The sequence below is a fragment of the Phacochoerus africanus genome, chromosome 8 (assembly GCF_016906955.1).
Source record: "Phacochoerus africanus isolate WHEZ1 chromosome 8, ROS_Pafr_v1, whole genome shotgun sequence".
NCBI lineage: Eukaryota > Metazoa > Chordata > Mammalia > Artiodactyla > Suidae > Phacochoerus > Phacochoerus africanus.
The window spans coordinates 116,337,907-116,362,178 of NC_062551.1; the positions used below are offsets into that span (position 1 = coordinate 116,337,907).

At 34.1% G+C, this 24,272-nt stretch overlaps 1 protein-coding gene across 1 annotated transcript in view; it reads right to left on the bottom strand.

Moving 5' to 3' along the window:
• Positions 1-24,272, bottom strand: part of CCDC178 (coiled-coil domain containing 178) — a 425,098-nt gene that overhangs the window by 17,841 nt on the left and 382,985 nt on the right. Inside the window, exon 20 of the mRNA XM_047791472.1 lies at positions 17,336-17,470. Within this exon, the coding sequence (XP_047647428.1) occupies positions 17,336-17,470 (135 nt within the window). The remainder of the gene's footprint in view (positions 1-17,335; positions 17,471-24,272) is intronic.

The window sequence follows — 24,272 nt, forward strand, 5'->3', positions numbered from 1 at the left end:
AGCAATGCAGAATCCAAGCTGTATCTGCAAACTACACCACAGCCCATGGCAATACCGGATCCTCAACCCACTGAGCGAGGCCAGGGACCAAACCTGCATCCCCGTGGACAGTAGTCAGATTCGTTTCCACTGCACCGCAATAGGAGCTCCCATTTTCGGGATTTTTAGAAACAACTTGTCTTTCTGTAATTTGGTAAATTGTCTGATTTCACTTAGCCCTTATAATTTGTGTCATTTGAGTTTGCTGATTGGTTTCTGTTCATTTTCTTAGTGTTCTATAATGTCTTTTGGTCAACAAGAATTTGCATATGTTTTATCTCAAGGTATTCATTATCTCAAGGTATTCAGTAACGGGTGCTATTTAACTACAAATACAGTCTTTATTCTCTTTTCTAATAAAAGACTTATATTACCATTTTTTCCCTGAGTATTTTCTTTGATACATATGGTAGCCATCTAGAGTCCATTCTCTCTTCATTTATTAGAAGATCTAATTTCTCTCTTGATGAATGTTTAAAAGGTCTTTTTTTAAATTTACCTATATCTGGTACTAATTTACACATATTTTCCCTTTTGTTCTGCCTGAAAAGTGGCTTAGGTTTCTTTGTGCTTTTCTGTTTTTTTAATTTCTACAAATATTTAAATTGATTTATTAATTAATTTTTGTCTTTTTAAGGCCACACCCGTGGTATAGGGAGGTTCCCAGGCTAGGGGTCTGATAGGAACTGTAGTTGTTGCCTATACCACAGCCACAGCAACTTGGGATCCAAGCCATGTCTGCAACCTACACCACAGCTCACGACAACGCTGGATCCTTAACCCGCTGAGCAAGGCCAAGGATTGAATCTGTGTCCTCATGGATGCCAGTCAGATTCATTTCCTCTGAGCCATGATGGGAACTCCTGTAATTTCTACAAACATTTTTAAATGAGAAAGATCAAGGAACAATCATGAATACTTCTATTTAATAAAGCCAGATTTCTGGAAGAGGATTTTAAAGGCTCAGTAATCCATGTATTTGTTTTCATGCATTTTATATTTATCTGTGTGCATGTAGACACACATACACACACATACTATATATATATATGGTGAATTTAATGCATTTTAATGGCTTTTTTCAAATTTTAAGCCAATTATGCAAATTTTATTCCAAACTCAGAAGTATAGCATGAAATGTTTTATGTAGTAATGATTAAGGTATGGGTAATATCTCATATTATATAATACAGTTGGATGACCACTTAGCTTGACAGATGCCACGATTGTGGCCTGTTTTCAACAATAAGCCAATAATAAACAAAATCAAATGTACAAACTTCAGGTTTATTACAGAAAAATCATTTGCTTCTTCTTCCCTTTAATACTGAAACAACTAAAATTACTGCTCTAAAATGGCCTTAGGAAGTCTTAAATAAAAATAGCTATACATTGTATAGTAAGATACTAATACTCCAGATTAAATCTGCAAATTAAAATTCCAGGCTTGGGAGTTCCCGTCCTGGCGCAGTGGTTAACAAATCCGACTAGGAACCATGAGGTCGCGGGTTCGGTCCCTGCCCTTGCTCAGTGGGTTAACGATCCGGCGTTGCCGTGAGCTGTGGTGTAGGTTGCAGACGCGGCTCGGATCCTCCGTTGCTGTGGCTCTGGCGTAGGCTGGCGGCCGCAGCTCCGATTAGACCTCTAGCCTGGGAACCTCCATATGCCACAGGAGCGGCCCAAGAAATAGCAAAAAAAAAAAAAAAAAAAAAAAAAAAAAATTCCAGGCTAAAATTTCAAATACATAAATCAAAAGGATATACTATTTTCAGACAATTATGCACTCTAGAGTTGAAAGAACAATATCCCAAAGATACACAAACTGCAGACACTGATAACTACCATCCTACATCTTTTTTTCTCAGGGTTTCTGTTTAATTGTTACTTTCTTATTTTTTCTCCTAACCCCTGTTCTCCTGCTTCTTGGATGGATGTCATGCTTCTCTCCAGGTGAAGGCAGGTGTTTGCTAAGGTACTTGCTTTTGTCTTTCTGAGTTTCTCATTATCTGTTAAAACTTCCTCAAAGTTCATCCACTTTTATGGCTTCACAATCTGACCACAAAACTTGTTACAGCCTTTCTCAGTCATCTCTCTGCCAATCATTATTTCAGTGCTCTGAAGACCGCTCCATCTGGATCCTATTCTTCCAGTACGCTATGGATAAACTAAAAGGGGCTCTTCATTTTCCTTGAAGTAAGAGTCCTACAATTCTCCTTTCTTGTTATTTTGGTTATCATTAGCTCCAGAGTTATTTTGCTGTTGTTGTCCTCCTCTACTTCACCTCATGATTCGACTGTTTTAATAGGTCAGTGCAACCATGGCCTTGAAATGTCTTCCATTTTCTTTCTTCTATTTCCTTTGCTGTTACTTTAGTACAGGATATTATCATTGCAGACCTACAATTTTATAGTAGCTTCTCAGTTCCATTTCCCAGATATTTTCATGGACAGATCTAGATGAGTTAGCTTTCTAAGATGTCACTTGTGTATTGTGTCTTAAAGTGACTATTCACTATTAGCTGCATCCAGTTTGCTCCTTTGCCTAACTTTCAATGTCTTCCACAAAAGAGCCACAGTATTAATTCATCCTTATCCTTCTCCCTCCCTCTCTCTCTCTCTCGAAAGAAATGTCTAAATTTCACTTGTCACAATATGGCTTGGGAGTCAGAAAACGTGGGATCTAAACCTGTCTCTGCCATATATATGCTGTATCACAGGGATGGTTCATTTAAATTCTTGGAGTTAATTTATTTGCAAAATGGTCATAACAAGGTCTTTCCAGATTTGTGATATTCAAACTAAAATAAACACAAATTGAAAACATAAAGTGCTGTAGAAACATGAGCTAATGCAATGATGTTGGAATTCACCAGCTACTATATTGATACAGTGCAGCTTCTTCTATTTCTGCACAAAACCACTGTAGGATACTATTAATACAGCATTGTAAGACAAGTAACTCCTTAGTCACAATGTTTAGGAAAGTTTTTTTCTTATCTTAAATTCATAAAATAAAGTTTAAAAAAGGGCATGAGAAAGTTTTTTTTAAGGAACATTGTTAATTATAATCTGGCAGGATATTTCTAAGGAAGAAAGGAAAACTAAGAGGGGAGACAAGACATAAGAAAAAGCAGAAGTTTGATACAGTAAAGATAACATTTTGTAATCCAACATCAGCCCTGGTTTTGACTTTTGAATGCCTCAGCTGGCTGAGAACTTTCTGATCCAAAACATGGAAAGATGCCAGCTGGCAACTCCAGGGGCTAAATGCAGAGATCCTCCTATTTCCATAAAAAGATTTTAATAAGAAACACGCATTTAATTTATTACAGAATAAGCCAGGAAAGATCTGACCATGCAGTCTTATAGTATTTGCTAGAAATTGTATGTTTAAAGGCTTACAAGATGAAAATTTTGACATCTGTAAGGAATTTGACTCCATGCTTTGCTTACTGCACTGCAGATGTTCTTATCTGTGTCTGTTGTCTGCTTTTTGCATCCAAAATAATGTGATGTTAACCTAGCAGCAGGAGTGGGATCAACTCTGGAAAACAAAACTCTCTTGTTCAAAATGGTGTCAGCAACATCTACAGGCATTTGTATCCGGGAAAGTATATATTAGGGGCAAGCGATGAAGAACTTGAATTACTTAAGTATAATCTGTGGATACTGGGGAGCCTTATACTCATCATTGGCTAATTTTAGCCTATTTACTTAATCCTCAAATCAATGGCAACCACATTAAGATATCAGGAATATTAGATGTCATACTATAGTTTTCTTTTTAAAAAGAAATATGCCCAATGGAGTAAATCAGGATATAAGAGAATGCTGCACATTTCATAATTTTATACTAAGCAGTCAAGTTTTCATTCTGGTAGGTCATTTGATTCTCTGCAGGTGGCTATGCCTGCCTCTAAAGAGAGAGCCCTGAGTCACATGTTACACAAATGAAATGCGATTATCTTTCTGGGTAGCATTGTACGATTTGGAACAAGTCTTTAGGTCTAATATAAAGATCCTTCAAATAAATCATCTAGCTAAGCTTCTGTGGCCCCAAACTCCTAATTTAAAAATGTTGATAAATGAAGTACCTCTTTAGTTAATAAATGAAGTATCTCTTTAGTTATCCTTTGTCAGCAACATTCATTTTAATGGAAAGTGAGTTTACAGGGTTACATGATTGAACTACTGAGCCAAGTCAGTGTTGGCAAATGATGGGCTAAATTATTGATGTTACACACTAATGAATTCTGATGAGAAATAAAACACAGACATTACGTTTCAAGTGGTTCATAATTATTTTTGTACTTTAAAAGCAATTTTATTCTTTTTTCAAATCATACTGGTTCTGTAAAACAAAAACATAGTTAGTGATTATACTAAAATTATTGAGTTTGTGGCAAAAAAAATGCTCTTGCAAGTTTTCATTTCTGCGAAGATAATGTTATCCACATTAGGTTTCTGATTTCCTTATATACTTCTGGGAAAAGATAATTAAATTAAATGTCTAAATTTTAAAACCAGTGTTTTTAAATAAGATAATCTGCTTTGCAACCATGGTTAGCATTTCAATAGATGAGTTTATAATCTATGATATGTCTATCAACACTTTTACTGGAGCTGTGTTGAAAAACCACAATTATTCCAGGTAATGACAAGTACAAGTACAGAAGGACTTCCATGAAGTAGCTTTGTTTTAGTAAAGAAGTTATCCTCTTTATTGTGACCCAGAATGAAAAACGTGATAGATGTTTGACAAAGTCAGGGTCTGGTGATAACTGAAGCAGGCTCATATTCAGTTAAGGCAGAAAGAGGTCTATACAATCTGTAATGTATTGACGGTGTCCTTTCATATTCCCTCATGACTTAACTGTCCCAAATTTAATTACCTGGGTCTGTAATCTTCCTTCTTTCTAGTGAAGTGACTCAAACAAAGGCTCATTCTGAAGAGATTTTAGACCAATTTTTAAGTAAGAGAGATGAGAGGTAGAAATCATAGTTGATAAGGTATAAGTTCAAAGATTCATCACTTGCTAGTCATGAACTGATGGCCAAGTCCCTCAGCTTCTCTATAGCCCAGTTACCAAAACTCTAAATAAGGTGACTGGTCCTCTCTCCCTTCAGAGAAGGCTGCTATAGTTCTCAAATCAGGTATGCATGAAACTGAAACCTGTTTGTATATATAAGGTAAATTTACTTCTTATATTTGCTTGGACTATAGTTGATTTCAGAGAGGTCATCAGAAATAGTTTGGAGTGAATTCCCATCCTGGCTCAGTGGTAACGAACCCAACTAGTATTCATGAGGATGCAGGTTTGATCCCTGCCTTGCTCAGTGGGTTAAGGATCCAGCGTTGCCCTGAACTGTGGTACAGGTTGCAGATGCGGCTCAGATCTCGCGTTGCTGTGGCTATGGTGTAGGCCAGCAGCTACAGCTCTGATTGGACGCCTACCCTGGGAACTTTCATATGCCATGGGTGCAGTCCTAAAAAAGCCAAAATAAGCAATAGTTTGGAGAATATTTCCTTTACCCACAGACGGATATGATGCAGGGGAAGGAAAGAGGAGAGCTTTCAAGCCAAGGTTTGGTCCATGTTTGGATTATTTCCCCCCTACCATAATATGTGCAGATCCTTACAAGAATGAAAATCCAAATGTAAAAGCTTCTTTCATCACGTTGGACTAAGACAGGAAATGCAATACAGTGTACTTTCGTTCTTACTTGGTGTACGTTTTATATGAAACTTTAAAAAGTGGGATTTGTTTATCTTAACTCTGTAACATCCCACTCCCACATGAAAGTTTTCTGAGTCATTTTCTTCATCTTCATAATTTTTCTCTTTATTTATAATAGACTTGTCACTATTTGTGAATAATAAGTCTACTTCAAATTTTATCTTTTTTGTATTTTTTTCCTAATATTTTTTTCTCATTATAACTGCTCTGTTCATTGTTCTATAATCTTGATACTTTTGGATGAAGAATCATGTGTCTGAGTTAATCTCACATCAAAGCAGCATCATTATATAATGATGATGCTAAGTTGTATGAAAAATACCTACTTGATATGCTCCATTAGTCACTAATTTTCAAACTTAAAGTTCTGTCTTTGAAAAACTCCTCTCCCCCACATTACTGACATGGCTCCTCCACTTGAAAAATGTACTGCCTTATAAAGTGAATTAAAAAAAATAAAAATGCTGGGTGTTACTTCATGTCCAAAAAAAAATCAGAACACATAAAGATGTGTATCTTTCTAATAAATAATCTTGAATATGCTTATTTTATTTTTTAAAAAGGAATATTTTATTTAGTATGTTATTTAATATAATAAAGGAGTAGGTAATTCAATTTCATGGAATTTAATATTGACAATACTTTATTAAATTTCTGAATCTATATCACGTTGTTATGTGTGTAATGTAAAATGAATGTATTTCCATTTTGAAACAAATTTGAATTGAGGGAGTTCCCATCTTAGCTCAGCAGAAATGAATCTGACTAGTATCCACGTGGACGCACGTTCAATCCCTGGCCTCACTCGGTGGGTGGGTTAAGGATCTGGCATTGCTTTGGCTATGGTGTAGGCCAGCAGCTACAGCTCCAATTAGACCCCTAGCCTGGGAACCTCCATGTGCAGCAGAAACAGCCCTAAAAAAAGACAAAAAAAAATTGAATTGAGGTTCTTCTTTTTTATCTTCAAATGGAAGGGAGATAGGTAATGCAATTCCCCTGTTAATCACAGGCATCATGGTTGTTATCAGAGAGAATCTTCCAAATATTTTGAAAGATGAAAGGGTCAGAAGATTGATACCATATGTAACGAAAAAAACTCAAAGAATTAAAGAGTTTTTACTTTAAACATTTTTGTTATGAAGAGAGTGACTGGAAACTACTTTGAGAGAAACAGGAAATAAGACTATAGCCTAGGAGGAATAAAGGAACTCTTAGACACACTTAAGCCAATCATATGATAGCCAAGTCAACACATGAGAAAAACATAATCGACTTAGTTACATTAAGAGTCAAGAAGAATTTTGTTTATTCATTAATTCCATATTTTTATTAGGATGTTCCTGGGTGCCATTCTATGCTTTATATACTAAAGGCTAAGTTTAGGTGCTAATGAAGCAATAGAGAAACTCCCTAAGTTGGGTGCGTTGGACATCTGTCCCTGATCCTTCTCTGACCTCTTTTTGAACTCTTTTCTATCCACTGTACAGACCCTCTAATTTTACCTGACCAAAACTATTCAGCTTCATGCCCTTCAAACTGTCAATTTCATCACATGGGGTAATTTTCTGTGAACTTTTAAAATTCGTTAAAAATATTCTCTAACTTTTCTTTAATTCATGTTTTTGATCCACATGATTAAAATTGTGTGGCTTAATTTCCAAATACTAGAGGGATTTTTCAAGAATCTTTTAATGGCTTATTTCTAATAATTCCATTATAAATAGGCAATATTTTTTTCACTATTTCAATCATTTTAAATTTATTAAGATACTTGTTTTATGAACCAGTATTTGGTCTATATTTGGAAATGTGCTGTAGGTACTTAAAATAGTGTACATTTCAGCTCTTGCTGAATGGATGGTCTCTAAATGTCAATTAGGTCAAGTTGGTTGACAGTGTTGTTCAACTCTTCCATGTTCTTACAGATTTTCTGTCTGTATGTACTATCCTCCTCAAGAGAGAAGCACTGAAATTACAAACTATAATTACACAGTTTTTAAAAAATTTCTACTTTTAATTTTCTGAGTATTTGCCTTATGTATCTTGAAATTTTCATATTAGATGCATACACATTTATTATTATATATGTGTTTGATTCTTTCTTTTAATGAAATGACCCTCGATACCTGGTAACATTTCTAGTTGTGAAATTTAATTTATCTGATAATATAGCCTGTACAACTGTGTTATACTTGGTGTTGCATTTTTCATCCTTTTTTTCCATACTTTTAACCTATCAGTGTCTTCATATTTAAACTGTATCATTACAGACAATTAAATTTGAGTCTTGTATCTTTATCTAATGTTCTGTATCTGTTTTTTAATTAGGATTTTTAGTCCATTTATATTTAATATAAATTTTAGTATGGTTAGATTTAGGTCTATTGACATATTCTTCTATGTCTTCTGATCTCCATAGTTTCTGATAAAATGTTAGAGGTAATTTTTTATTTCCTTTGGTTGCTTTTAGATTTGTCTTTATCATTAATTTTCTTTATTTTTAGTTTTTGGACACTGACTACAATGTATTTAGGTATGACGTTTATGTATATATATCTTTTGGTGGTGTTTTTCAAGTTTATTTGGATATGTAATTCATGTTTTTACCAAAAGGTCCATTTTTTTTTACACTTTTTATGGTTTAAGTGCACCCCCCACTGGTAGCTGATAAATTAAGCTAAACTAACACCATGAGAAGAAACACCTAAGTACCTGCAAAAATTTTTAGCACTTGGTTTGATAAGTGAATATTCAAGAATTATTTACTAAATGTTTAATACATTTGTGGAATATCACACCTAAATTAGTTTGATTGTGGCCTTAAGATCTTATTTTTTCTCTTATGTTTCACTATCTTCACAGACGATCTACTCTCGGTAAAAGACATACAGAAAATTGCCATAGTATGGTGGTTAAGAGCAGGTACCCTGTAGCCAAACTGCCTGGGTTTAAAGCCTGTCTCTCCTATTATCTGTGTGATCCTGGGCAAAATATGTAATGTCTCTGTGCTTTAATTTTCTCCTCCATAAAATGGGGACACCATGATAGCACCTCCTACAGTTCTTTGAGAATTGAATGAATATTTAACTAATAACTAGTTATTCCCTAATATTTTGCATATCTACCTGCTTGTTTCATTGCTAACACTCCCTGTCCTGCATTTTATTCTCTAATAGTATTAAATTAGTTGTCATTTTCTTTATACATAATGTCCAATGCTGTTTTATTCTCATACATTTCTGTTCTAGTCATTTATTCTATAACTTCCTTCCCTCCTTTCGTTGATGTCCCATCACCTTTTAATATTTTCTTTAGGAGTTTTCTCCTTTGGAAAACTGACCTTACAAAACAGAAGTGCCCTGGAGTTCCCATCATGGTGCAGCAGAAACGCATCTGACTAGGAACCATGAGGTTGCGGATTTGATCCCTGGCCTCGCTCAGTGGGTTAAGGATCCGGTGTTGCTGTGAGCTGTGGTGTAGGTTGCAGATGCGGCTCGGATCTGGCGTAGGCCAGCAGCAATAGCTCTGATTAGACCCCTAGCCTGGGAACCCCGCCATATGCTGCGGGTGCAGCCCTAAAAAAAAAAAAAGGACAAAAGACAAAACCAAAACCGGAAGTGCCCTTCTTCTTGCTGTCATTCGCATTTACACAGTATCTTACATCTGCCACCTTTATAGATTTCCAGTTCTTGGAAGACAAAGATTATAACTTCTACCTTTGGACTCTCACTTTCTAGCAAAACGCCTTTTACATAGTAGGAACCCCCCAAAATTTGTCTTGACATTAATTGATATTCAACTTAACTATAAGCCACTTAAGGCCAAAGAACATGAAGTATATTGTATGCTTCATATTGGTATTCAATAAGTACAGGGTGGATCAGTGTTTCAATGTGTTATGGAAATTTGTGGAATTTTAAAAATACATTTTCAACATAGAAAGATAATGAAACAATCCATCCCTAAGGAAGGGGTATAGAAGAAATGAACTTATAAGTTCTCTTTTACCCACAAGTTTCTGGCTCTGAATCAATTTTTAGTAACAGGTTATAGTCAGTCTTGGATGGAGGGAATTATGATTTTACATTTAACAGAAGATACTGGTTAAAATAAAGCTCATTTATTTGGATATCTAAATTTAGAACATTTATGTAATCGTTTTAGTTTATGTGTTTATGCATACTTTAATGATTGAGGCAAGAATCGTTAAAATATTTGAAGTTAACTAAGCATTCCTTTTGTTACAGTATGTAACTATATACATTTTGCACCTATATGTAGTTTCTTGAATTCCCAAGAGTTTGAAACAATGTCAGACATAGAGTTGCATGTTCTGAAGGTATAAAGATTAGAAAATATAAATTCTTTTGTGATTAACTGATTTTGGCAAATTTTGGCAAGAAGTTGTTGCCTTTTTGGAATCATCTTATAGCAGTATGAGGGGAAAACAGAGAAGAAAGTGATTAGGGTTATAAATTATTTACTGTGTGCTGAGTATATTGCATACATCATCTCATCTGATTCCCACAGCAACCCTTGGATAAATGCTATTTTTACCTATTTGACATCCTGGATGAAACTGCCAAACAAGCAATCAGATAACTCATCAATCACCTACCCTAAAAGTCAAACTCAAATCATTAAGTCCATATTTTTAGTTCAACATGGGAGAGAGATTAAACAAGTAAAAATGTTTACCCTTTAAACTATTTTGAGCTATTTATTTACACAAATAATGGGGCAAAATGCACTGTTAAAGTGTATTTCAGTACCTCCCCTATCATTTCGTAAGCCCTCCCCTATTTTATTTTTCTCCTTAGTACCTAGCATCGTTATAGCTTTAACTTGTTTACTGTCTTGTTTTTTCCACTGAAATGTAAGTTCATGAGGATAGGAAATTTCACCTGTTTTGTTCTTATTGTAGCTTCTTTCATGAAAATGTCTTTGTTTTTTGTAGTCAAATTGAATAATATTTTCCTTAATGGTTTTCTTCCCTCATTTAAGAAGGCCTTTCTTATCTCAATACTATTCAGTAGCGTGTATTTTTAAAAAGATACAATTTTTAATGCGTAATCTATAATTTATATAAACACATAAGATAATCTATTTTACTTTATCTCTCAGCTATTTACTTTAATCCCTCAAATAGCTGACAAGTGAAGAATCCAACTTCATCGTATATAATTTGGAATCACACTCTCATTACATTGTAAATTCCAAATATTTGGGGGGCATTCCTGGATGCTGTTTCAGCGCATAGCCTCAGGGCTGCTGCCTGTCTTGTAAATGAAATTTTATTGGAACACAGTTACATCTACTTATATACTATTCTATACAGCTGCTTTCCTGCTACAAGGCAGAGCTGAATAATTGCAGCAAAGACAGAATGTCCTGCAAAGCTGAAAATATTTACTATTTAACCCTTTAAATAAAAAGTTTACCAACTTTTCTATTCTGTTTTGTAGAACCTTTGGTCTACTACTGAATAAATATTATGCTATTTTAATTTGGATAATATAGCTTTTTGACGTGTTTGCCTATCCAGTGACATATGTTCCTGACCCTAGGCCAGCAACAATTTTTCTTTTAAAAAAATGTCAGAGCTATTCTTGTGGATTTTTATTTTCTAAAGGCATTAATAATCATCTCCTCAAGCGTCCTTGAAAAATCTTGTCTGAATTTTTAGTACCATTTTATTGAATTTATAGGTTTTTCAAATGCAGAAATTCGAAAAAACTGACATCTTCTCAATATGTATAGTCTTCTCAACCATGAAAATAATATATATTTATTTTTATTTGCCTTTGCTTATACCTTTTCAGTATTGCTTAGGAGATTTTTCCAAAAGGATTGCACTTTTTGTTCAGTTTATTTTTAGGAAATTTATACTTCAGGTTGCCATTTAAAAGAACTGTCAATAATTCCAATGCTTTTCTGGTTGGTTCTCTTAGATGATCTTCTAAGAGAAAAACCGTATTGTGAGACAATAATGATAATTTTACCCTTTCCCCATATGGCATTTATACCTCTTATTTATTTTTATTGATTTACTACTAAGGCTTCAGAGCAATGATGCACAGTAGTGACGATAGCCAGGAATCCCTGTTTTGGCCCTGATTCTAACCAAATGCTTCCAGTAATTTATCACTTAGTATATTTCACCAAGTTAAGGGAGTTTTTTTCTAAACTCTTTTGTTTGACTTTTCCTTGATAGCAAATGTTTTTCAGCATATATTGAGTAATTGTAGATAGTATTTCTCCTTTAACCTATTACTATATTAAATTACATTAATATATATTCTAAAGTTGAATTTCTCTGTAGTTGAATCAAAACTTATGGGTTTTTTATATGTGATGCTCTTCTTTTATTTTTTAAAAATTCAAGATGTGCCCATTGTGATTGTAAATTTTAAAGTTTTCTCTGGTTTCCAGTCACTTCTTACTTTATATATTCTGAAATTATGTTTTCATGTGCATTAAGTTCATGGTTGATATACCTTAATAAGCCATATATTTTATCAATATTAAATATCCATATTTGAGTGTTTTGATTATTTTTGCCTTGAATTCTCTCTCCTTGTTTTTAAATGAGAACTTATTTTTTCCTAAGCTCTTTATCCCATTTCTTTGTATGAAGTACATATATTCTAAATGAGATAGATTTTGCTTTTATGACCAATCTGTAAGTTGTTCAATTAAACAACTTAGTTATGATTATTAATATGCTCAAACTTATTTTGTACATTTTTGTACTCTTCCTGTCCTCTTTCCTGCATTTTGAATCATTCAACTTTTTATGGTACTTTCTTTTCTTTGGTAGTTTGGGAGTGACAAATCTTATTTCTAGAAATTCTAGTAGATATTCTTACTATTAGCAGCTACATTTAAATACTACTAATATCTAGAGTTAATCAGTAAGATTTAGCAATTTGATAGTATTCCTTAATCATAGTATCTCTAAATGTATTTATTTTAAAAATTTAGATTTCTATAATTTCTTTTATCTTTAAAAAGATCACAGAGGTTCAGAGATTTTCTTTTATGTCACCTTACTAAGTGATTTTAGATCTTTATCCTATGCTTTTCTGGCTTCTTTTCATTTGCATAGTACTCATCCTGAAATAGGAAATTGGGAAATTTCCAGAATAGGAAATATGTAGTGTGTGTGTTTGTGTGTGCACATGTGTATATGAAATGATTAAAAACCTTACTTCTGTGCCATCAAAATTTCTGGCAAAGCACCTAGAGAATGCTTATTTGTTTATTAACCACAGAATTGTAGGCATTAAGAGCTGAAAAGAACCTCTAAGGTTATATACTCAATCTTAAACCAATTCACTAATTTACTTAATAATCAATTTACTAAATAAATATTTTTGAGTATTTATTATGTATTTTGAGCTATAACTGGTGCCAAGGAGATAAAGATCAACAAATAAGACATGCTTTCCAATTGAGAAGTGGGTAAAGAGATACACACATCGATGCTGGGTAAGGATGTCAGGGGAGCATTGCAGGAGGAGCTTAGCCTGAGGATGTGCTCTCTGGCTGATTCTTAGACCATTCACTTTTCCTCAGCCACTGAAGTAACTTCTGCTTGAACATCAACATGCCATGTTTGGACAGTGACACTTACTAGAATATGTATTTCCGTTGAGCCCAATCCCACCTTCCAAACTCTCCCCTCATTGGTCTTTATGTTGTCCTCTAGAGTTCATCAAAATATTTATGCGCCAACCATCACTTAGCAGTCATTTAGATGTTTGTCCTTCCAAAGTCTTTTCCTTCTATGATTAAGCATTCTAGACGTTGTCTATATTTCGACTTCATATCTCTTAAATTAGTGCTCTCAAGTGTATCAACATGGCCCTTAAACTATGCTTTCCAAACCTGTATAAAATACCTCAGATGTACTCAACTTTTGAAAAAGTACAATGGGATTGATTTCTCCTTTAACCAGACAAAATACTTGTGCTTATGCAGCCTAAGATCATATTAAGATGTAGAAACACCACATTCTTTCACTTAAATGATGAGTTAACGAGGAGTCTTTTTTTCCAAATAAGATGCCAAAGGGGCATTAAATATCACGGCATTAAATAAGGAAAATAAAAAGAGAAAAATAATGATGTTAAAATGAAATAATACATTATCTGGGCTCAGACATGAGGTTAGGACTGTAAAATATGCTGTGCTCTGTCAAGAGTTAAGAAGTCTTATGTGTTTGCTAGAGCTGGAACATGGTATTGTTTCTAAGTCTGTAATAGCTCACTTTGGCTCATATTAAAATTGCAGTGAACTAAAATCTCTCTATGTATTTTTATATAAATGGCTTTGACATCAAATATACCAATTCTTCATTCCAAATATGGGTTATTTTATTGGTTCCTGCTTGATCGTGTAATTCAAAAGCTCACCTGGCTCACCTGGTTTCTGCCAAGTTGCAGATCTGCCAATTGTGCTTTTTGATGGTCTTGCAAGGAATTGTTCCAAGCTCAAGGATGAAACAGTTTCCTTTTTCTGCTCCATATTTATTTTAAACTGCTTTTCTCAATATCGGTTACATACAACTTACTTTTCAGAAGGTTCATCAGTTGATTTTCTTATCAAATCATTCACTAATGCCTTATGGCATCATTATGATACTACCTTTCCCAATACTGACAAGATACTAAATCATAAAAATAGAAAGCAATGGAATCTAGCTTGTTAAGCAATTTAGTCATGTTGAGTCAAACTGTAGAGACTAACACCTACAGACTCATTCTGCAAACATATTAAACCACTCTACTATGTTTCTCTTTTAAAAAGCTGGATGTAATAAGTGAAAATAAGATAGGCATGAGATATTTTCACATCCCCTTAGTGGCCTTGCTACCCTAAAAAAGAGACTGAGAACTGAACTAATTTCACTGATGGTGTAAAAGCCCCAGGACAGCTTAGAATCCTCTAGGAAGGGAAGCTTAACAACAAGGAGAAAGCATTAGCTGCTGAAAATACAACTGTGGTCAGGTGGTAATGTACAGAGTACAGTGGGAAGTGAAGGAAGATCAAAATCAATTCACCTGGGAGTTCCCGTCCTGGCTCAGTGGAAACAAATCCGACTACTATCCATAAGGATGTGGGTTCAATCTCTGGCCTTGCTCAGTGGGTTATGGATCCGGCGTTGCTGTGAGCTGTGGTGTAGGTCACAGAAGCGGCTTGGATCTAGAGTTGCTGTGGCTGTGGCTGTGATGTAGGCCGGCAGCTATAGCTTCGAATCAACCCCTAGCCTGGGAACTTCTATATGTTTTGGGTGCGGCCCGAAAAATAAAATTAAAAAAACATATGTATATGTTCACCTGGCAGGGGAAGGTAGGGAAAGCATTCAGGAAGGATTTTGTGGAAACATTTGATTTGATTCTGGTGTTCTTTAGTAGGAAAGGTAAGGAAAAGCATTGCAGAAAGAGGGAAGAGTATATGCACAGGGGTGGAAGAAGGAGTTAAGTAGAAGGTGTCATGATTAGTAGGAATTTTAGAATGACTGAAATGGATTGAAGAGACTTATGTGGAGATGGATGAAGCTGGGAAGGTTGGAAGGAGCTGTGTACTATGTTGAAGGGGTTTGGACCTGATTTTTTCTAGAGGATTGTACCTGTTTCTATAGTTTTCCAGCAAGATCCTAAAAATTATATTTTCAAATTTTGATTAAAAGCCAAAATTGAAATCTTCTACACTGAAGGTATCTCCAGTAATAAAGAAAAGAATCCACTAAGTTTTGCTCTTCAAGTTCCCCAAGTACAATCCAGCTCTAGCTGCTGAATAGTCGAGTTTTCCTCCTGATATTATGCTATCATTTCTACCCCTTCATTTCAGCTGGTGTGTGAAAACCATATAAATTAGTAATTTAAAGTCAAGTTTAGTAGAGAATGTATTGGTGAATTTCAAATGAAAAATTAGGATAAGGACAATTGAAGATTATGGATTGAGTTCATTTTACCCATACTCAAATAGTTTCTCCTGACATTTTCAAATTTCAAAATATACCCTAATTCACAATGAGGATTTATCATTTGTAAGATTTTTCAAAGAATGTTTACATTTGGGCAGAAACATGGGATTTTTCAAGATAATTTTTAGAACATGCAGATTACCTTTGAATATTTAAAAGAAAATCACAGGTTATAGCTACTCTATAATTTTTAATTTACTATATGTTAAAAGATATTTTGAATGAAAAAATGCTCCTGGTTTCTAAAATATTGAAATTATAGTTTTACTTATGTTTGCATGAATTTCTATTAAACATATATATTTTAAGCACTGCTTTTTCAAAACTTAAAATTTCTCCTAATATTTGTGTTATAATTGCTATCAATAGAGCGCTTATATAAAGTATATATGTATATATTCTTTTTTCTCACATTACATGTTCCATCATAAGTGACATGTATCTGTAACTGGATCACCATGCTGTACAGTAGAAAAAAATATATATATAAATAAATGATTAAAAAATAAAGTATATATGCATAAACCTTGTTAAAGCATATATATAGAATATAGAAAGTATGTATGATTATACTTTGTTAAAATACATATATATTTTATATATGGGATATATCTCTATATACCTATATCTATTTAGCCTCAGAAGACAATAGCAAAAGCCACCAGTAAAAATGAAATCTGAAATAGCTTTGGAAGTGCTTTGCAACATCTTTTTCTTTTACTATGGCAAAAGCATCAAGATGTGCACATGTAATTTAAATATTTAGAAAAGATTTGGTTTTCTTAGTTTCATGCATGCATTGTTAATACTGCAAGTTAATAAAAAATTATCGCTTTTAAGAGTGTAATATTTTGTCTTTTTATAGAACAGGTGCTTCTTTTTTTGATCGAGAAGTGGTGGATGTTTTCTCTTGGAAGGTCATGTTTTATATACAGCGTAACATTTCAAATAGCAAAATATTAATTTGAAAACAACATAAGCAGTTTTCAAAAAATAGTCTTAATATGGATTTCTAAAAGAGATCAGAGTCTTAAGGACAAATGATCCACTAAAAGTCTTTATAAAGACAAACAGTAAAATTTCACATGCATCTGGAACCACAGTTATCTTCTCATCCCCAACTGCTTATTTTTCAAGTAAAGTCACCCCAAATATGCTTAGGAGGATGAGCCTCTGGCAAAAATGGAAGGGGAAGGAAGACAGTTAAATAAATGAGGTAGATTTCAGCAAAGGCAACACAAGGCAACTGTTGGCAGTATCCTTTAAACAGCAGAATCGCTTCTGAAAAGCTTGAAGATTTGAAAATATATATTTGTATCAAGTGTACTTATAAAAATCCGTTCTGAGGTTTGTGAGAAAGAAGTTCAATCTCCTCTTTTCCCCCAAAGTATGCCTGGTGTATGTGCTAACTTACTGAATTCATCCTTCATGCAATTCTAGTTTATTAAAGAGGTTAAAAATTTATAAAACTCTGATGGGATATGGTTTTAATGCTTCATCACACTACCCATCATTTGCTTTTCAATCTAGATCAGAATGATCTTTCCTCCTTCCCTGCAATCACCTACCTGCACAGTTAATATTTTCTGAATGCTCTCCTGAGAGTCTATCTGGAACTTGGCCAGCCTCATCTGGCTGTAGAGGACCACCAGTTCGAAGTGCTTCTGCCACACCTTGTGTATCCTTCTTTGCAGCTGACAGAACTAAAGGGAAGGGGGCGGGGGTGGTGGGTGAAACACAAGTCAGAGTAGGAGAGGAAATTAATGGCAGTGTTCAAGAAGAATGATGGAGGGAAATATAGAAAGCAGTCAATAGCCCATTCTGCACTGTACGGGCCTGACAGGAATTTCACAGTCTCTTGATTTTTCAGCCCACTCATGTGCATTCATCAGAAACCAGTCACATCTGGCCGCCAGGATGGGGGGTTAATTTTCTCTAAATGCCTCAGCAGTTTTGTTCTAGCTGAGGCAAACTCTGTGACTGCAAAGCTGATGAGTAAAATATTTCTACTTCACCCAGTTTAACTCAAAACCGATAGCCTCGGGACATATTGAACCTTTCTTTAAAAAATAATCTTTTGAAGCTTTTTTGAATGGCACATCAGGTCAAGCCAAAGTTTAAAAACGCAACTTTTAGACTTTGATGGACACCACTGCTTCTGTTTTTTCCTCATAAAGCCTTACCATTGCTTGGCAATGTGTGCTTTAGAGCATGACAAAACTAAAGAGAATTAACTTAGCCATCAACTGCTGAGGGAGAACAATAACAGGGAAGAAATTTCCAGCTAGAACTCCCTATTAATCTACCTCCCTCTGACTCTGTGACATAGAAACATCTCATTGCACTAAAGTACAGTGGATGCAACGTTTAGAAGTGACGCTTTAAATACAGAATCTATACAGAGAAAGAAAGGTTTCTCCTATGAGGCATTCTCTATCTTGTGGAAATTTAATATGAAACCAACCAAACAAACAAAAACACAGTGGCAGTGTTACCAACACAACGTACATTTGTCCTTCAACAGTTTGCGTAGCCACACCATACAGAATTATTATAATTAGGTTATTTTCAAAGAGATGAGGTTCATAGAAATTAATGGAAAAAAACATATTAAAAACATTTACCCATAATATATTCTGTTACTGAAACCTCTTTTGTTTCTGTAATGTGGATAATTGCTAATGTCAGTTTCTTTTAGCATATTTTGCAGAATGAAAAAGTAAACACTGAAAATTTGTATCAAACATTTCTTCATAACAGAATAAAAACATGTCACAAAAATGGCCATTTTATATTCTATTTATTGATTTTCATACTAGTTACATGTAAGACATTCTTTGTAAAACGTAACCAAACAGGGCCTATATGACTTGTGAAATTTTTGGCATGCATATTTCCAAAAAACATCCTGCTTAAAAATAACCACTGAAAAAAATAGCTACCTGGTGCTGCATGTGAATTGTCTGTCATCATTTCTTCATTATGCATTGTAATGAGCAACACACAGACATCTAAGTAAACCCACAGAAAAACAAAGCCTCTATTCTTGGTTAATTGGTAACTTAGGAAGAAAAAAAATAACCTTGAAGCTATAGATATTTCAGCTTGCTAAATGCTGAAACACATTACTTGAAATTAGTTTATGGGCATTTCAGATAATTTAGGCTATTGAATTGAAAAGTAACACTGCTTTCTGAAAAGAAATCTGCCAATATTAATTTTCTGTAATATTTTAATATATTTAAATAAAATATTTTTATAATTTTAATATAATATTAAAATTTCTGCCAACCCTGACAGCCAATGGTGGGGAGGGTATTCTGTATCTTGATATACTTATGAAGACATTAGGACACTTTATTCAAATAATATACCATTATTATCATATCCATGACAAAAGGCAAATAGGAGAAAGATGAGTTCTAGAGGAATTAATTAAAGCAAAGGTAATTTTTTTTATAAGTGGAAGTTCTTTAATGTGTGGAAGCTTTCATAAATGGGAGCTCACCAACCAAAGCCAACTGAATGATAACATTTCCCACATCTACATTTTAATGAGAAGAAGCTACTGTATACAGTAAGTTGGCTTTATTCACTTTTCTGTATTCTAGCTTGAGGTAGCCACCTTAAATTTGTCTATTTCTAAAAAAAATCTTTTAAATCCAGTTTTTTTTTTGTTTTGTTTTTGTTTTTTTTTTTTTTTGGTCTTTTTAGGGTCATACTTGTGGCATATGGAGGTTCCCAGGCTAGAGGTTAAATCAGAGCTGTAGCCGCCAGCCTACACCACAGCTACAGCAACTCGGGATCTGAATCGTGTCTGTGACCTACACCACAAGTTCACAGCATTGCTGGATCCTTAACCTATCAAGCGAGGCTAGGGATCGAAACTGTGTCCTCAAGGATACTAGTCAGATTCATTTCTGTTAAGCCACAATGGGAACTCCTAAATTCAGTTCTATTTAACCACACAAAACTGAAGAGTTTACATATTTTCTCAGGCGTAACTTACAGTAATAATACAATTTAATTTATATGAATGGATAAAACATGAAATATATGAATTTCATTTTGAGTTTAACCCAAGCTTCTTAGGTAGAGAAGTTCCTTAAGTGTAAACTAAGAAAGGGTGATATCTCAAAAAAAATAACAAAAATCTATAGCTAATAGGCTTCTGGAGAAAGGAAAGCCAGGAAAGAGAAAACTGAAGGCATTCTTAAAAAGAGCAGAATCGCATATACATGTACACATATGCACATTAAAGACAATAAGATGATCAACAATATACATGGAAAAATGTTGAAGATACTGGCAGGACAGATGATTTGGTCGTGAAGATATCTCTTTTAGGAAACTGGTTATGATTAAAGCTCAATTGTAAGATGTCAGCAGACAGTGATCACTCAATAAATATTTATCGATATTAACTCAATAAGTTGAACTGGTGAAATTTTAGTGGCAAAAGTGAAGACGTGAATAAGATTTTCAGGAGCTTACTGAAAGAAGAAAAGAAAAATAAACCAAGTAAATGCCAAGATGCACAAAAATACTTAACAAAAGAGAGAGTTAAGATGTGAGTGGAAAGCTTCTTCAGGTTGGATGCAGAATTTAGATTGGAACCAAAGTAACTGAAATAAATGCTTTTTGATCTCTTCAAACTTCACAGTTAACGCAATGTTCCTGGAATGAGACATTCCCATGATTACATTCCTGAAGCAAATTCATTGATTCCTGAAATGATTACAGTCCTGCCCACTCATTCAGATTTTAGCGAAGGTGAGGTGGGACGAGGGAGGAAATGGTAGAGAAACAAAAAAGGACAGTGAGGGACACACACAACACTGGGTGGTGGGGGTTAGCAAGGGCACTCTGAAGACTTGTCCTGTCTTTCCGAGTAAGATGGAACTGGGAGCTGTTCCCAGAAGAGGTGGGTTACTGCTGGGCCCCAAGCAAGTATTTAAGAATTTTGGAAGAGTTATCCTCACAGAAACTGAAGGAGGGGCATATTAGACAGGAAGAGTCATTTTGGAAAAAGTTCAACTTCATTGCCCTCATTTTTGTATTCGAAAAGAGGGAGGGAGGATATTCAACTGTTTCAGGAAGGCTGAACCAGGAAGCAGCCAGTATGTATGCAGAGCCACTTAAAATGGCAAAAAGGAAGGAAGAATGTTCTGACTATGGTTTCTGACCAGTTTGACTTTCTAGAAGACTTGGTAAGGTTGGTTCTAATACTTGCTTTGTGATCTCCTTGCTGAAGGAAGCCCAAAGGTGGACTTCAATGATACTTCTTTGAGATCACTATGTATGTACATATCCATGAAGAGGCAAATTAGTCATTGTCCACTATGACATGGTGTATTGAGATATACCGAGCTGGTGGTCTAGTGAGCATTATCCATAACACACATTTGTGAGCATTGCATACAAGGCACAATACATGTTTATACTTTTGGTAAAAATACCTTCCGATTAATTTTGATTAGGCTCTTGACATTTGTTAACATTATAAAGCTTGGTACTCTTTGACAATAAAATAGAATAAATTAATGTTGTCACAAGAATGAGAGCGTCTCCATTTTCCTATTTTAATATACTAAATTATATGGATTCTGTTAATTCAAGTTATTTTGCCTATATAAATTCATGTCAGCTGCTAAATCCTATATATTATGTAAAACTGGTCTTAATACTAACTGTTATAAAACATATATTACAACAATTAATTTGGTTTATATGCATGTAAAAATACAATATGCTAAAATAACACTATTTCACATAACAATTACAGGTTTCAAAAACATTAGAATTAGACATAATCAAGTCAGCACCAAAATATTGTCTTATAGTATTCCCATGTTCTTAGCATAGAACTGGAAATGTGAAAGCAGCACCTTTTCAGGTACATGCCCGGGCTAGGCTGGTGCATAGATCAGTCTGGTTTACATTATGGACACAAGATTAAAGTAAAGTCTTGCTAAGCCTAGCCCAAAGGGGGCAATTGGGACACCCCTGTGAAGAAGGGTGAAATAGTATTGAACTCTGTTATTTACTGTCAGAGAGAAAAAAAGTGTTCATAGGTGTGATCTTAAAAATAGGCCGTCAAATTATTTGAGAGTCCTCCCTTGAAGAAGTTAAGAAGAATCCTCTTCCCTTAGAATCTGGCCTGGACTTATGAATCTCTTCTATAGAACAGAATATAGCAGAAGCTAGGGTGCTACTTCCAAGAAACACACACACACACACACACATACAGCTGTGGCTTCTGCCTTGCGTTTTCTCTCTGTTGTTCTCAGATCATTTGACCTGGGGGAAGCTGGCTGTCATGTTGTGTAAGCAGCTCTGTGGAAAGACCCACATGGTGAGGAACTGAAGCCTTTTGTTTTGCCAACAGCCCTGTGAGTGATCTTAAAAGTAGATTCTCCAGCCTGTTCAGATGACTGCCATCCCAACTAGTAATTTGATTACAATCTTGCAAGAGCCCAAACCATACAACTAAGAAGCTTCTCCTCCTCGACCCTCAGAAAGTTTGTGATAAAACAAATCTTCATTGGTTTAAGCTGCTAAATTTTGGCACAATTTGCTATGCAGCATTAATTAACAATAGGTTCTTAACTTTCTCTCCTCTCCATCTACCAAAGAAATAATTTACTATCTGTAGTTTCTGAATGTAAAGTAAAAGTGCTCTCCTAATTCACTGCTTGGCTTAAGACTGAAACAAAATGATTTATTAGTGATAAGATGGTGATTAATAAATATTTATTGATTGATGGAATACAGTCTGTACCATCTAGGAGCTCATTATTTTAACTGAAGACAGTACGAAGAAACTGTAATTTAAAAGTTTCAGAAATTTAAAAATGGTTCATTATCAATAAATATTTTCATGTAATACATCAATATATTAAAGAAGAAACAATTATCCTCGACAGAAGTTGATATGAATCCACACTGAACAAAAATCATCTACAATGAAAAAATTATCTTGGCAAACTAGGAAGGAACAGAGAAAATTTCTTTAACATGATAAAGGGTATAAACCAAAAAATCCCAACAAATATTTTATTAAATAGAGACACTTTAGTAATATTCCCCTGAATAACAAGGAAAAATAAAGTGAGAACCAATACTTCTGTTTAAAATTTTACTGGCCAAAGTAATAAGAAAATAAAAGAAAAAAAAGATATAAGAGGAAGAATATCTCCATAGAAAATTCAGGAGACTTTACAAACTAACAACATAATGAGTGTTTAGGAACTTTTTTCCTACAAGAGTAGCATTGAAAAAATCAGTAACATTAAAAATATTAGTAATAAAAATTTTGAATTGTATTTTTAAAAAATCCCATTCATAATCACAATGTTAAATGTAAGATACCCATGTTCAATCTATAAAAGAATATGTAGAATTTTGTAGAGAAAATTTTAAAACATTTTTGAAAAATATAAAATAAGGACTGAAAAACTGGAGAAATAACCTGTCCACTGGGAAGAGAGGATCATGGACACATCAGTTTTTCTCAAAGTAGTCTACAATCTCCTCAGGGATCATGGAACTTGATCTAAAATTCAAATGGAAGATAAAGGACCAGGAACAGCTAAGGCAATTGTGAAACAGGAGAATAAGCTCAGGGAATTTGCCATGCAATATGTAAAACTTGTCTTAAAGCTGTAGGAACTAAGAGTATTGTCAGCATTGGAGTGGACAAATGATGTGTGATCTGAAAAGAGAGCTGAACAACAAAGATATTAATAGAAAATATAGAAATTTGAAATACGACAGAAATAGTATCAAATCAGTGGAGAAAAACGTTCATTTGCAGCATTACTTGCAGTAGTGAAAATCTGGAAACAATCTAACTGCCTACACTTGAGTAATGAAAAAATACATTGTGGTATGTTCATACTGTAGCATTTAAAATAAACACACAAAAATTGCAAGTGATATACACAGTGTAACATTTATTATGAATAAAAAATGAAATAGTTACTTTAAATTAATGACTACATAAACATATTATTAAAAATACAGATGAAACGATAAACACTAAAAAAAGACTACTGGTTAACTCTGAGAAAGGAGGAGAAAAATAATATTTGGAATAGGCAGATATAGGGTTTTGAATGTATCGCATGTACCCAATGCGAATATGTCAGATGTCAAGATTTACAAAACTAGTAAAAGTACACAAAAATTTGTCATTAAAATGTATGTATTTACTTATAGCTTACACACGACTCTGTAACTTACTGTATGTTTAGTTGTTTCATTAAACAAACAAACAAAATACCACCATAGGTTAATCTGACATCTCTGCAAGAAAGGTATCCTCTATATTTTGTGACTTGGGATTGCTTTTAGAGAATTTTTTATAATACTTTTTTTAAAAAAATATCCTATTACACTTGACTATCTCTAACATATAAAAACGTGTTTTTTTTTTTTTACATATCCGCTAATGTGCTCTTACCCATAATAAAAGAAATACCCCAAATATTAAAGGAGTTTACA